A 16275-nucleotide genomic window follows, 5' to 3' on the forward strand; every position below is an offset into this window, starting at 1 on the left:
AGTGGGAACAGGGTATCGGCACTTATATTAGCCTCAGGAACAGTGTACTGGCACTTATATTAGCAGTGGGAACAGGGTATCGGCACTTATATTAGCAGTGGGAACAGGGTATCGGCATTTATATTAGCAGTGGGAACAGTGTACCGGCACTTATATTAGCAGTGGGAACAGGGTATCGGCACTTATATTAGCAGCGGGAACAGGGTATCGGCACTTATATTAGCAGTGGGAACAGGGTATCGGCACTTATATTAGCAGTGGGAACAGGGTATCGGCACTTATATTAGCAGTGGGAACAGGGTATCGGCACTTATATTAGCAGCGGGAACAGGGTATCGGCACTTATATTAGCAGCGGGAACAGGGTATCGGCATTTATATTAGCAGTGGGAACAGGGTATCGGCACTTATATTAGCAGTGGGAACAGGGTATCGGCACTTATATTAGCAGTGGGAACAGGGTATCGGCACTTATATTAGCAGCGGGAACAGGGTATCGGCACTTATATTAGCAGTGGGAACAGGGTATCGGCACTTATATTAGCAGTGGGAACAGGGTATCGGCATTTATATTAGCAGTGGGAACAGGGTATCGGCACTTATATTAGCAGTGGGAACAGGGTATCGGCATTTATATTAGCAGTGGGAACAGGGTATCGGCACTTATATTAGCAGCGGGAACAGGGTATCGGCACTTATATTAGCCGTGGGAAAGGGGTACCGGCACTTATATTAGCCTCAGGAACAGGGTACTGGCACTTATATTAGCAGCGGGAACAGGGTACCGGCACTTATATTAGCAGTGGGAACAGGGCACCGGCACTTATATTAGCCGTGGGAAAGGGGTACCGGCACTTATATTAGCAGTGGAAAAGGGGTACCGGCACTTATATTAACCATGGGAAAGGGGTACCGGCACTTATATTAGCCATGGGAAAGGGGTACCGGCACTTATATTAGCCGTGGGAAAGGGGTACCGGCACTTATATTAGCAGTGGAAACAGGGTACCGGCACTTATATTAGCAGTGGGAACGGGGTACCGGCACTTATATTAGCCATGGGAAAGGGGTACCGGCACTTATATTAGCCATGGGAAAGGGGTACCGGCACTTATATTAGCCGTGGGAACGGGGTACCGGCACTTATATTAGCCGTGGAAACAGGGTACCGGCACTTATATTAGCAGTGGGAACGGGGTACCGGCACTTATATTAGCCGTGGGAAAGGGGTAACGGCACTTATATTAGCAGTGGGAAAGGGGTAACGGCACTTATATTAGCAGTGGGAACGGGGTACCGGCACTTATATTAGCAGCCGGAACGGGGTACCGGCACTTATATTAGCAGTGGGAACGGGGTACCGGCACTTATATTAGCAGTGGGTACCGGCACATATATTAGCAGTGGGAACAGTGTACCGGCACTTATATTAGCAGCGGGAACGGGGTACGGGCACTTCTATTAGCAGCGGGAACGGGGTACCAGCAGTACCGTATTGGCCTCCGGATGCCATACTATGGACAAAACGGAGGTGGCAGAGAGTATGTATATATATTATTCATTCACTGGCTTGGATTGCCTCTTTGAATGAGAATACAGTAGAGGCAACTCTTATTCGAACAAAAACCAGTGGCAATTCCCCAAAAAACCCAGGAAACACCCAGGTACATTCTGAATACATGCCTTAAACTAGCCCCAGCATTTCTGCATTGATTAATGGCCTATCAGATTAACAGCGGGGGTCCCTGGCAGTCCCATTCAAACTGAATTGGAATGCCAGGGATCCCTGCTGTGTTAATCCTATGGGTCGTTAGTCAATGCAGAAATGCCTTAAACGTGCCTCAAACTAGCCCAGCACATACCCAGCACATACCCAGCACATACCCCGCACATACCCAGCACATACCCAGAATGTAACCGGGCTAGTTTACGGCAAATGTTAGAATAAACGTTGCCTCTACTGTACATTTTTTCTCCCCAGAAGTAAGTGAAATTATACTATTTTCAAAATATGAAGAATCCCTCTTCATGTTGAATAAATAAATAAATGGGGCATGGTTCTAATGACCTGGATATTGATGAAGACCTGTGACATATGATTGAGCGCTCATGAATAAATGTCTGATCCTTGGAGGCCAAGGGAAAAACAAATAATATCTGCAAGTGTTCATGGAAACCAGCGTGCTACACTGTGCTTCTCCCTGTGACGTGCTACACTGTGCTTCTCCCTGTGACGTGCTACACTGTGCTTCTCCCTGTGACGTGCTACACTGTGCTTCTCCCTGTGACGTGCTACACTGTGCTTCTCCCTGTGACGTGCTACACTGTGCTTCTCCCTGTGACGCGCTACACTGTGCTTCTCCCTGTGACGCGCTACACTGTGCTTCTCCCTGTGACGCGCTACACTGTGCTTCTCCCTGTGACGCGCTACACTGTGCTTCTCCCTGTGACGCGCTACACTGTGCTTCTCCCTGTGACGCGCTACACTGTGCTTCTCCCTGTGACGTGCTACACTGTGCTTCTCCCTGTGACGTGCTACACTGTGCTTCTCCCTGTGACGTGCTACACTGTGCTTCTCCCTGTGACGTGCTACACTGTGCTTCTCCCTGTGACGTGCTACACTGTGCTTCTCCCTGTGACGTGCTACACTGTGCTTCTCCCTGTGACGTGCTACACTGTGCTTCTCCCTGTGACGTGCTACACTGTGCTTCTCCCTGTGACGTGCTACACTGTGCTTCTCCCTGTGACGTGCTACACTGTGCTTCTCCCTGTGACGTGCTACACTGTGCTTCTCCCTGTGACGTGCTGCACTGTGCTTCTCCCTGTGACGTGCTGCACTGTGCTTCTCCCTGTGACGTGCTGCACTGTGCTTCTCCCTGTGACGTGCTGCACTGTGCTTCTCCCTGTGACGTGCTGCACTGTGCTTCTCCCTGTGACGTGCTGCACTGTGCTTCTCCCTGTGACGTGCTGCACTGTGCTTCTCCCTGTGACGTGCTGCACTGTGCTTCTCCCTGTGACGTGCTACACTGTGCTTCTCCCTGTGACGTGCTACACTGTGCTTCAACCTGTGACGTGCTGCACTGTGCTTCTCCCTGTGACGTGCTACACTGTGCTTCTCCCTGTGACGTGCTACACTGTGCTTCTCCCTGTGACGTGCTACACTGTGCTTCTCCCTGTGACGTGCTACACTGTGCTTCTCCCTGTGACGTGCTGCACTGTGCTTCTCCCTGTGACGTGCTGCACTGTGCTTCTCCCTGTGACGTGCTACACTGTGCTTCTCCCTGTGACGTGCTACACTGTGCTTCTCCCTGTGACGTGCTGCACTGTGCTTCTCCCTGTGACGTGCTACACTGTGCTTCTCCCTGTGACGTGCTACACTGTGCTTCTCCCTGTGACGTGCTACACTGTGCTTCTCCCTGTGACGTGCTACACTGTGCTTCTCCCTGTAACGTGCTACACTGTGCTTCTCCCTGTGACGTGCTACACTGTGCTTCTCCCTGTGACGTGCTACACTGTGCTTCTCCCTGTGACGTGCTACACTGTGCTTCTCCCTGTGACGTGCTACACTGTGCTTCTCCCTGTAATGTGCAGCAGTGTTGGTTTGTGGGTATTGGAGAAGAGCTAACGTTGCTAGGAAACTACAGTCCATCACTTCCATGTTCAAAAGCTAAGGTGGATGTGAGGGAATAGGAGGAAAAGACGCCAATAGAACATTTGATAATATACTGTGTAGCATAATAGTGGGTAGAGGTGTGCAAGAAGATTTAAGATGAATACGAAGCCCCCCTATTTAGCATGCTGTGAATCCATGCTCTCCTTCCTGGGGAGTTCTTGGGCTGACGGAGTGGCTCAGCGAGTAAAGGCACTAACTGAAAACAGTGACACTCAGTTTGAAGCAGGGAAGCTTGAAATCCCGGTGTCGGCTCCTTGTGACCTTGGGCAAGTGCTGTGACCTTGGGCAAGTCAGGGACTCGTGCCTGCAAAAATTCTATGTAATGCGTTATCTACACTGTCAGAGAAACCCTCTCCCCCTCCCCCTATTATTATTATAACACTTCCAATCCTTCCTGAGCGAGAGGAACATGGCTTCATAGCATATTGAAGAGGTGGGGAGAAGGTAGAAGAACCATGATAAAGAAAGACGCATGCTGAGTTAAAGAGATGTGAATGTACTAAAGCGGTTCCTTCGGGTGATGATTGTATACCTGCTTTTAGTTCCAGGTCCTACAGCTGGAGTAAAAGCCGCGGCAGCTTCTGCCTCCATAGTGTATGTCTCCTGGCTTCCCCCGCTCAAGCTAAACGGCATCATCCGGAAGTACACTGTGTTCTGCTCACATCCATATCCCACCGTAAGTAGCGACATGTAAAGCTCCTTTCTAAGAATAACAAGAATGAAATAAGTGTGCTCCAAGCAAGAATTGTGATCATCTAATGCCGGGGTGCTTAACTCCAGTGCTCAAGCACCCCCCCACCCCCAATCAGTCACTGCTTCAGCACAGGTGGCTCAATCAGTCTCTGCTTCAGCACAGTCTTTGACTGAGCCTCTGATTGAGACACCTGTGCTGAAGCTGGGATGTCTGAAAACCTGACCTGTTGGGGGGGGGGGGGGGGTTTGAGAACAGTAGTTGAGCCCCCCTGATCTAATGTGACTGTTTAGAGCGATACAGTATGATCCTAATGAATTACTGCTGTTGGGCTGCTCTCAGAATACGGTTTCTTCTTCTGTTAGTCCAAGATTTTCTTTGGAGTTTCCAGGGCACATACAGCAACTCGATTTAAACATGAATCATAACGTAGTGTAACTATGTCCAAAAATGTATATATGTGATTAATGTGTGGTTGGTACACTCACAAATTCCATAGGAAAGTCAAGTGTGGTAGAATCAGGTTCTTCGAATTTCTCTGGGGACACTTCTCAAAAGATCCAAACTTCAGAATAGACAAACAGAGCAGAGTAATGAATTTATTGTGCTGGTCTTAGGGCAAGGCGACGAAAGGAGGAGGGTGGGCAGGGGGCCCCCGGACTTTCAGAGAGGTGTGTGCGTGTGCGCACTCTGTAGCGGGCTGCCTCCTACAGCGTCGCGTTGCCATGGCAACGTGATGTCACATGACACTGTGACCTCATGATGCTGCAGGAGTAGGGCTGCTGGTCTAGGCAAGTCCTGCTCTCTTTTTTTTTTTTTTTTACAGGGGGGGACCCCTGCTGCCAACATGCCACCTTGTTTCCCGCATAGCCTACGGTCGGCCATGTTTATTTACTAATCGGGATGCGCAGCATATAATTAGGGTTGCCAGATGACTTTAAAAAAAATACTAGACACAATGGTGAAAGGTATGATGCATTCGAGACACACACACACACACACACACACACACACACACACACACACACACACACACACACACACACACACACACACACACACACACACACACACACACACACACACACACACACACACACACACACACACACCTCTCTCACCTCTTTCTGCTCCATGCTGTTTCTTCCTCTCCTTCTCCACACCCCAGGCTCCTGACACCTCTTTCTGATTGGCTGCTGCTGGGTAATGCAGCCAATCAAGATGGAGGAAGCTGAATGAGACTCAATCCAGTGAGAGCGTCTTGGAAGGACGTTCTTTACACACTTCCAGACAGACTAGAATCCCTCCTCCTTTAAATATTTCCTAAAATAAACCCACGCTGTCTCATTGTGCATAATACCCACCACTCTTTAAACCTCCGTACTAACGAAGAGGGATGTCTATATTTGTCTATACACCCCAAGGCTCCTGACACCCCTTTCTGATTGGTTGCATTACTCAGCAGCAGCCAATCAGGATGGAGGAAGCTGCCCATACCCCTAGCAACAGCCCTGCTTTCTCCCTGCTCGGGGATAGAGTATCACGCAGCCCCACACGCCGGGATGGGCAGTATGCCCAGCGATGTAATACCAGTATACACATATATGTCCAATATTGCCTCTCTTTTTATACTGAGCTGTGTCCAAATACAGGACTATCTGGTTCAATGCTGGACACCTGGCAACCCCAAGAAAACGTTCAACTCTTAGACAAAAGGAATGGGAACATTGGCAGTTTCAGCATGCGATTCCTGCCAGTGCCACAAGGTGGCGCACTGGGCAAAGTACTGTACACAAAAACAGCATCAGGCAACATTGCATTTTATCCCAAATGTGCAATGACAGCATCCCTTCTACTAGACAAAAAGGATCACTTTACATACAAAGGCATGATTTCATTGATCAAATACAGTAAACGTTATGTATGCTGACGTGTCTTAAGAATGCAAATAAAACATGTGCCATTTAAACATCACATTCATAAGAAGTTTATAGGCAATACTCCCTTTAGTCTACATTACTTTTAATATATTTGAAAAATGAAATTGTGCTTTTTCTGTTTAAAGTGAGATTTTCTTTCTGTTGGCAGATATACTGTCATGTTACAACTAATGGGCTTTTTTTCACTCCTATTTTTTTTTTTTTGCCTGTTTACTTAGATAACAGATAAAGACAAATACAGTATGTGCCAAGTGATGCTCTATTCCAGGGGTGGCCAACTCCAGTCCTCAATGGCCACCAACAGGTCAGGTTTACAGGATATCCCAGCTTCAGCACAGGTGACTCAGTCAAAGATTGAGCCACTTATTGAGCCACCTGTGCTGAAGCAGGGCTATCCTGAAAACATGGGCCTTGAAGGCTGGAGTCGGCCACGCCTGGCCTATATTTACCAAGTCAGGATACCTTTTAGATCACATATGAGCATTTTCTAACCAGTGACATGGAATGATCACATGGGTTTCCATCCACTGGATCAGTAACACGAGGAGACTTTGGTGGGGTCACTAAGATACTGTTTCCCGTCTACATCTGTATGTGAGCGTGGCAGTATTACAACATGTAGAGTTTATGGTGAAGGAAATGCACTGCATGTCCGAAACCAAATGTCGGTGTTCACACTACACCAGCTAAGCGTCTTGATTAACTCCGCTCCCACCCGCCCTTAATTCTTTTACTTACTTTAGTTTCTTGTTGCTGTTATACACTTCATTCTGCTTATTCAGAAGCTCAGATGTTAATTAGACTGACTCAGCAGAAGTAGATGTCTGCTGTAAAGCAAACCCGCTTCATCGCGCTGTCCGCTCTGTAAAACGTTGCTAACCTAGAAAATAATCCATGTAGTGCCCCGTTTAAGGTTTTGAAATGATGTACAGCAAATGTAATATGGTTTGGGATTTCTGACACCAGAAGGCAGTTTTGTTCCTTTTTCTATTTCACATGTGGAAACATTTCTCACCACTGGGTGCAGAGAAACATACAATGCTACCAGGTGTGTGGTGCGTTACCTGTTGGCTCACAGGAGGGCTGAGCTTCCGCCACGGGGAACCTGGGGCAATTATAATACGATGGGTAACCACTTACTCAATACAGCGCCTCCACCTGCGATGGCTCCCACCATAGGGGGAGTGGTTCCTCGCAGGACACATACAAATAACCAATACACAGTGATGTATAATAACTAGTGACTTTACTAACATGCAAGACAACATATCACGGCAATACCATAATAACCTGTGTCCCTCTCTAGAGGAGACACTTACTGCGTCGCGCAGGACGCTTCCCCAACACCAGCGGATCCCACCCAGAATCCCCACCCAATGTCCCGCACTCTTGGAGAGAACGTGGGTGACTGCGCAGTCCCTATTAAACTAAGGGCCCGTTGGTGCACTTGTTGACTTAATAGTACCTGCCCGAGCACTCCCGTGCTCGGATCTCCAACTGGCTTCGCAAAGGATCCGGCGACCGAAGAACACCGGAACCACCTCCAGGACGATCCCACCCGAAGGACTGCTGCAGCCGCAACGATGAACTGCGCCCACCTCAATGCACGGAGGCAGCGCCCGCTGAGTCCCTAACTGACTTCACTAACTACATGGACAATACTGTACTATAGGCCGTCCCTACAGCACAGCAACCTTGATGGCTTAGGGGGAAACTCCTAGGGGCCTACAGGGGTTAATAACCTGCCCCACTCCCCTAACTCTTCCCAGTCCTGACTATTACTTAACTGATCCCAGCGCCTGCAGCAACAAGCTGTGACCCGCTGGATGCTTGCAGCCAACGTGCTGCGCAACACTGTGCCTGCCTGTCAGACCTCACGGCACAGGCAGCCGTGACCCTGACCAGACAGCACACTAACACTAAGGCAGCGTCCCTATCTTGGGCCGTCCCTACTCAATTACCCACTAATCTGGTGGGGAGTTGGGGCCTACCTGGGGTGTGGGTACCTATCTGGGTGCAGGAGCTGCACTCGCTCCCCGCACCCTTCCTTCCCTCACAGCTCCCTGGCTCCAACTGACTAATGTGGTGCAAGCGCGCGAAATGTATCCACACTGCAGGGACATCTTAAGCCCTATTGGCTCCCTGGCATCACGTGGGGCATGCAGAGGCTCATGGGACTCGTAGTCCCTGCTCAGAGCCTTCCCTGGTAGGCTAGGGCTTCGCGGGCTTTCTATCTCCTGTCCTGCACCTGCGCAAGCTGTCTGGGGCTGCCTCAACCTTTCCCTGACTAACCTCACGCTCGCGCGACTTCTCCCTAGCTCTGGGGACTTGCCTGCGCGATCACTGCGCATGCGCGAGTCTCCTCAATGACGGCGCCCCCTTCGCTAGCCGCCGGGACCCTAGCAATGCGACCGCGGCCTTAGCAACGGCCCGATCGCGTTCCCGGCAACCGGCCGCATGCAGGGGAAGACGCGCTGCTCCCTGCACCGGCCCCCACCCTTGGAGACAGCCGTCGGGTCCGTCGGCACCCGTGACCGCGCTGCAACCAGGGAGGGGGGTCTACAGGAGCCACGGGAGCTCCAGGCTACATATTTATAAATATTCTTTCATCAGTGTGGCAGGGTCTCCCTCTGGGCTCTCCTTACCTTCGCTGCGGGGGTGAGCATTGGGGGGGGGGCTCGCGGCGGCCAGTGGGGGGAGTGCACGTGCACCCAAAGAACGCCGGTGCTGCGAGGAGGGCTGCGGGCAGTTGCGGCAAGGTGCTGAGCATGCGCATTGGTAGGCGCGCGAGGCAGCAGGCTCCGTGGGGAACTACAAACCCCACAATGCATAGGGGTGAGGCACACATGTCGGACAATAGCCAATATGGCTTCAGCTTTCCCTGCACAGGGTTTATTGTTACTTTTCGCGCACTGAGACCACGTTAGTCGGAGCTGGGACAAGGAAGGGGTAGGTTCTATGTGCAGGTGTCTGTTGACCAAGTACCCCCTATTAGGCTCCAGCTAGGCCCCGACTCATCTTAGTTTGTGGCTGCTTTAGGGACAGGCCCCATAGTTGGGGGCACTGCCCCGCTTAGCATTCCTATTGTCGGGGACACAGCAGAAGCTACACAGCATTTGCGGCCTGTGGTCTGGAACCACACCACCACTAAAAGGCACAGAGACTCTCTTCATGGTGGGACACTCCGACCGGATACCACCCCACACGGAGGCGGACTCATCGCGGACAACCCCATCGCTGGATCGGCGGATCCTGTCTTCCTTTCTGTCAGCGCGCCCAGGTGCTGGAGCACCCGGCAGGTACTTCATCTCACCAAAGTGCACCAACTATGCACGGGACAGTGGGGCAGCGCTGTGTCACACACTTGGGTAGGTGGTTGGTTCTGTGGACACTGGGATGGTACGGTGCCCGGAGCACCTCAGTACATTGGGGTAACCCCACAGGGGTATGGACACAGTGTTGGGAAAACACGGTGAGGGGTTGCGGCCCTGTGTGGCCTATTGATGTAGTAGTAATATCACTGCATATATGTTCACAGAAAGTGCTATTGTTTTATTACATCAGTGTGTGTTGTACATGTATGGTCCTGCACGGGGTTATCCCACATAGTTGGGATCCCGCGCAGGTGGAGGCGCTGTCACTTATCGAATCATGGATGGAGTGGAGATGAGCGCATGCAAGAGGAAAAATGTAGAATGTATAATAAATATATACAAAAGAACAATATGATAATAAAAGGGGTTAGGCGGTAGTAATATGAGGCTATGGGTACTCACACGGGCATATGTGAGCGAAATCCCTCAGCGTTGTCTTGCAGGCTATCCTTCTGGTCACTAGGTAGGCTCATCTGCTGGAACAGGTCTGGTAGGATGAGCTCGTGAACAGAAGAGAGGCATAGAGTAGCCTCAAGTCAGTGAATTTGCCAGGGTGATCACCAGAGATGATAGAGTATATACACACAGAGGACCACACTAAGTGATTTGACTCACACATGCCCGTGTGAGTACATTATATGATTGTATATACTCTATCATCTCTGGTGATACCTTTTTTTTAATTTGGACAACAATTGATATAGTAAGGCAAGCTTCTGAGAGTTCTCCTCTCTTCCTCAGGTCAGCAATACTGATACACAAAGGATTCTATGGCTTAAACGGAGATTAGAAAAGAAAAACAGGGGAAAAAAACAGAAGTGTAAATGAGGTGGGGTGACAAGGGGATGTTAGAAGACACTAGAAGGGTAATAAAATGGTGACAAGGAAGGAGAGAATAAGGGATGGGGGGGAGGAGGGGGGCTGTACATCCACAGCAGCATGGAGGGGAAGGGTCAGTATTGCTGACCCGAGGAAGAGAGGAAAACTCTTAAAAGCTTGCCTTACTATATCAATTTTTAGTCCAAATAAAAAAGGTATCACCTAATACTGAAGAACTCATTTATTCTGCATTATCGCAACTGGACTAACACGGCTATTTACGTTAACTTCATATATATACATACATACAGCTCAACCCCGTTATAACGTGATCCGTTACAACGCGAATCCGCTTATAACGCGATGCAGGCGCGGCTCCCAGTTTTTGTACGTACTGTCACGGCCCCTTTTATTCTCCAACATCTCCGATTTTGTTTGGGTATTTTTTTCCGAATGCCACGCACTTCACCGCATTCATGCCGCATTCATGCCGAGACAGCGCTAATACAATACAGGCGGCCGCGGCTAAAAATACCGGAACATACCGCATCAAATACTGCATCTGCCCGCGGTTTTCAGAGTTGCGCCGATACGGCCGCACGAGGATAAAGGCGTCCGCCACTGTATGAAGACTTTACAGCACGATTATTGGTATCTTAAATACTGTATTGTACAACGCATACAATTGTACATTACTTCGCGATCCGCTTATAGCGCAATGTGATTCTTTGGACCCCAAACACAGCGTTATAAGGGGGTTGAGCTTTACATACATACCGTACACACAAAAGTAACAAATACCAATGAACATCCCATTATTACCCCATCTTCCTTACATGTCACTTAATGCTACTTAAAAGACTGCAATTTAAATATAATTAACAATTCCTTATCTTTTAATTATATTCTACAACATGCTGCATAAGCATGCAATATAATGTCATGAAATATTACAATTGCTTCTTTTCTAGAAGACACCTAGTTGTTACAAAGTTTGTATTCTGCCTTCGTACACTTTTTTTGTCACACATGTGCTTAGTCTGAAGACATTGTAATGCTACTGTAGCTACTGTTCTTTCATTGCTATGGGTATGCAGGTGTGTACAGATGTAGCAGAGTTTATTGCACTCGCTGGCATGTTTCTGTGGGATATGCACAACGCGCCAGTGGGACAAGCGGCCATTGTCATGAATCAGCGGTGTGTGGGGGAAAGGGGCGGGGCTAACCTGCTATTAAAGCACCGGCGGATGCAATAATGTCTGGATCGTGACTTTCCCAAGTCTCACTTTAAAGTAGAGATGGGCCAAACTGTCCCAATCCGTTTCCCGAGCTTTCCGATCAAAACCCATTCCGCGATGTTAAAGTAATTTATGTTTTAAGACGCATCAAACAGGAAAAAGTATCTGGGAAAACGTTAAATACAGATGTAGCTCCTGTTATTCAAAACACGATCATGCTACAGGCCCCAAAAATTGTGATTTTACATTAATTTATGCACGTTTTATTTATCGTGAATAAGCTAAGCCGCGGTGGGTCTCGCTTTTAAACGTGCATTACGGATCATGCGTGTGACGGTAACGTGCTTTGAATAATGGGAGCTATATTGGTACCAACAGATTGTCAAACCAACATTTACACTGACGGCAGTTACACTGATTATATTCCGTAGAAGAGATTGTCCCCAACTCATTAGTCTTTCAATAATTCATCAAACCTATCGTTTTAATCAAAAATTAAATAGGGGAACTTAAAACATGTCCAATTTAAACCTTCAAAGAGAGACTGAATTGTTTCGTGACTAATTTAGGACAGAGATCTGAGCCTTCTCCAAAATACAATAAATTCACTATGTGCATTGTCTGCTGCATTTCAAACGATATAGTGCCTTATTAAAGCAGAGACAGAGTCTCATTGTGTGAAGGGCATAATATAGCATTGTTTTCCTTTTGGAATCATTGGACAAAGGAAGCAGCAGCCTTAACCTCCTACACATGGGTGGTATCTGGCCCAGATCCGAGATAATCCATAAAGTGTATTCAACACAAATGTCATAGTTGTATCTGCTATTGCATGGCAAGGCAATGAATTCCTAGCTCCAGCAGTAATCACCAAATGATTATCTGTACCTTGCTGTTAAAACTTGGGAGCCAAGGAGTGTCACATTTGTCACCTGCATTCATCTTGTAATTACGTTTTTGTTGAAACCCTGAATATTCTGGGCTGGCAATGTATGACATTAGTTTTGTAGATTAACTCCTATTTTCCTCAGCACATACAGGGCATTTATTTCGGCAACTTCAAGTTTGCGAGTAAGGATTACAGCACCTTGAAACAATTCACTGTTGTTCTCCCACAAACAATCCAGTTCTATTCCCACTAAACCACACCACCTGAATTGTACTCTACCTGCAATCATTAATAGACATTCATTTCATTTTTAGTCGACACTATTCTACGAACTCTTTAAGGCATTTTAGGTATGCATTATTTTGTAATGTGTTGGCACCAAAGAGGTTATTTTAAAAATAGACCATTAACATAGTTTCCATTGTGTGTAATTCTACTAACTCCCTGTGTCTCTTAGAAGGGCAAAAGCTTTTGTCACGAGTCTCTTTGGGTAGAATGTGGACCTGTACGCTGTGCATTTGCCTTTTAAAAGACATCCATAAAATACATGGGGTTTTTTGTACCAGTGAAAGAAAAATTAAATAACGCCTGATACTAGGGAACTGCTTGACACGTGTCAGTTTAATTTGAAGATAGTAATGTAATACCAAATGTGCTATTGCAGTCAAGCATTAGGATCTCCAAAATGAAACCATTGACTGTGCCAATGCGGGGTGGTTGGATTCCTCTCCAATGTTTTGCTGATCTCATATGTGATGACCTCTTCTGAACAGAGATCTCCAAACCCACACTGTTAGCAACACAAGCATAAACCACTTCCATTATAGTTGATGTTGTTGCCCTCCTCTTCCAAGCATTCCCTTGGTGCCTCTTTGCACTGATTGGCTGTAATGTCATGTGTCCCTATCTGGGCAGCAAGGGCCTCTGGGAGTTGTAGTCATTGTCTCTTTACCAGCAGCATACACACTAGAAAGGAATCAGCCCAGGGGGCAGCATACGTAGCGTATCCTATCAAGGTGATTACATAATATATTGTGCTAATGCTACAATAAGGGCTTACAGAATAGAAAAGCATGTCAATACACTTCTAAAGTGCTCTTTAAAAGCGTTGTCACACTTTGGAGCTACTAGAATAGGTCTATCCAGGGGGGAGACTGGCATAAAGTTCTCCTTTCATTTTTATCTACAGTATAAAGCAACAGAAAATGGCAGTCTTGTCCTTGCATACACACTTTGTTTTAGTTTGATTTTGCCCGTCCCACTTGAAGTTTCGACTTTTCTAGCGCCCTTGGAGTAATGTAAAATTCTGCCTGAAATAGCAAAGTTGGAAAAACAAATCAATTTCTAGCTACTGGATCATCCCCAGTTCTTTACCGTGAAGCTTGAGTGGTGCACAGTTTGCAGATTGTTGGCATAATATGATATCCCTGATCAAGCAAAATAACAAGTGCAGATGGCTATAATTTGTTTAAGACTTGAAATGGGGCAGAGTAGCACCTTTTATGACAAGAAAAAGACGATCCTGTGGATTTACTGGAGTATACTCTTGTAAAAAATCATTATGTATTTATACGTGTTTGTGTGTACATATTTTTGTGTTCTGTGTGTGTATTTGTATAGAATATATTATTTATATATATATATATATATATATATATATATATATATATATATATATATATACATATACATACACGGCTGCAAAAAGGTCTAATATATATATCAATCAGACATTTTAATATACACATACGTACATACAGTGTGTGTGTGTGTATATTTATATATACATACATATATACATACACGTATGCATGCACACATACAGATATACACAGAAGTGTCCAATGTTATTGATCCCTCTGGCACATTGCAGCAGGACATACACAAAGCACCCGAGTTATATATAGGGGATATCCAATAACTGTTCATATCCATTATCTGCAGTACAGCAACAGTGTGATATACTCAAGAAGTTTTAAAGCCTGATGCCACCTCTTGAAGCTACTATGAGTTATCGAGTGCTTATATATGCTAGAGATTACTGTTCCCGGCACCTGCTATTACTTTTTGTCATTAAAGAAACGTCTACATTTCATTTCTTTTACATTTTGTTAATTGTCCCTTTAGGAAACACCATCCTGGTCTGCTGAATGCCAGAGCCGGAGTTTAAATATAAAGCAACTAATCTAATAGAAGGATCTAATTAAGAAACATTGCACAGCTGTACAATCTAAATACAATTTGGCAGCACATATGTGTTCTTGGAATAGTGCTAACACTGGACATTTTTCCTGTTTTCTTTTTGCTTCGTATACAGATGTAGTGAGACTTAGGCCGCACTTATAGTGCCGGCGACGCGATTCGCCCGAAAACAAATGCATTGTCGCCGCCGCGTGCACTTCTGGTAAGCGCGGTAGCGACGCGATTTTTGGTAGCCGAAATTATTTGATTTTTCAGGGGCTGTCGCCTCATGTGACAGCCCCTGAACCAATCAGGAGCCTGGTCGCCCGCGACGCCGCCGCAAAGCGAAATACAACTTTTGCTTGTGGCGACGGTGACGTCATGTGTTGCCATCGCCGGCACTATAGGTGCGGCCTTAGGCTGAGTCTCCGCTGGCGCTGAGCGCACTCATGCTTGGAGAGCGCTCCAAGCATGAGCGCCGGGTGTCCCGCATTTACATATCTATATGTAAGTAACTGCCGCAAGCGTCACCCGCTCAGCACTAGCGGGGACGCAGCCTTACTGTGTTTGGTGCTGCTGTCACATGACCGTGCTGGTCGCGGCACTGAAGGATTAATGCTGGGCTGGGGGGGGAGGTCTCATTCAGAAGCATGGACCCTCCGCAGCTCCATCGTGACAGTGTCGGGCGCCGGGGAGTTGTGCGTGTTTGTCCGCGGTGCCTAGGACAGCAAGTCTGGCCTCATCTGTAGACTGATGACTGTGTTCTAACCTTGTCAGCACTGGAGGTACAGGACTAAAATAGTTCAACGGTAAAGCTCCAGCTTTCATTGTGATGTTCAGAATAGATGTGAATATGAAAGTTTGAGACGCTGGTTTATTACTTCTGGGTCTTTACTGTACAATGTTTGAGTGCTGCAGCCATGAGACCACGAGAAGCAAAAAGAAAAACTGAAAGGGGAATCCTTAATTTAAAATATATGCTTTCTCCCCCATAATCAAGTTAGTGTTTTGATTTAGGTCTTCTAATCTGGTAGAGGGAACACAAAGAAAATAAACGTTGCCCAGCAGTAACAATGTGTTATGGCGTGTGGGGGGCAAGAAAACCAAATGTCCTGAGACATCCAATCAATGGTTTAATAGACATGGTATTTATATTGTGTAATTGATGTCAGCTTTGAAGACCATGCAGATACTTTCATTAGACATGCACAGTACCCCCTATAAAATTGTTGAACTGTCCAGTTATTAATTCTGACATTTGTAATATAACAGAAAAGGGGAAGGGGAAGTATACTTGTCCCTGAAGAAGCTCCTTTGCTGGAGGGAAACGCGCGTTGGACGCGCAATGTTGTCAGTCTCCTACTTGGAGCTGTTTTTAATGTAGTGTTTGCAGTATCCTGGGTGTAACTGTGAAAACCATATGAGTTAACTATTTATTAAACAATTCATGGTCAGTGTGCCTGCTATCCCT

General features: G+C 47.0%; 1 protein-coding gene across 4 annotated transcripts in view; it reads left to right on the plus strand.

Annotated features, from left to right (window-relative positions):
* Positions 1-16275, plus strand: part of DSCAM (DS cell adhesion molecule) — a 587331-nt gene that overhangs the window by 411666 nt on the left and 159390 nt on the right. For all 4 annotated transcript variants that reach the window (XM_075593710.1, XM_075593712.1, XM_075593711.1 and 1 more), the window contains exon 20: positions 4215-4348. In XM_075593710.1, the coding sequence (XP_075449825.1) occupies positions 4215-4348 (134 nt within the window). The remainder of the gene's footprint in view (positions 1-4214; positions 4349-16275) is intronic.

This window comes from Ascaphus truei, chromosome 3 (genome assembly GCF_040206685.1).
Source record: "Ascaphus truei isolate aAscTru1 chromosome 3, aAscTru1.hap1, whole genome shotgun sequence".
Lineage (NCBI taxonomy): Eukaryota > Metazoa > Chordata > Amphibia > Anura > Ascaphidae > Ascaphus > Ascaphus truei.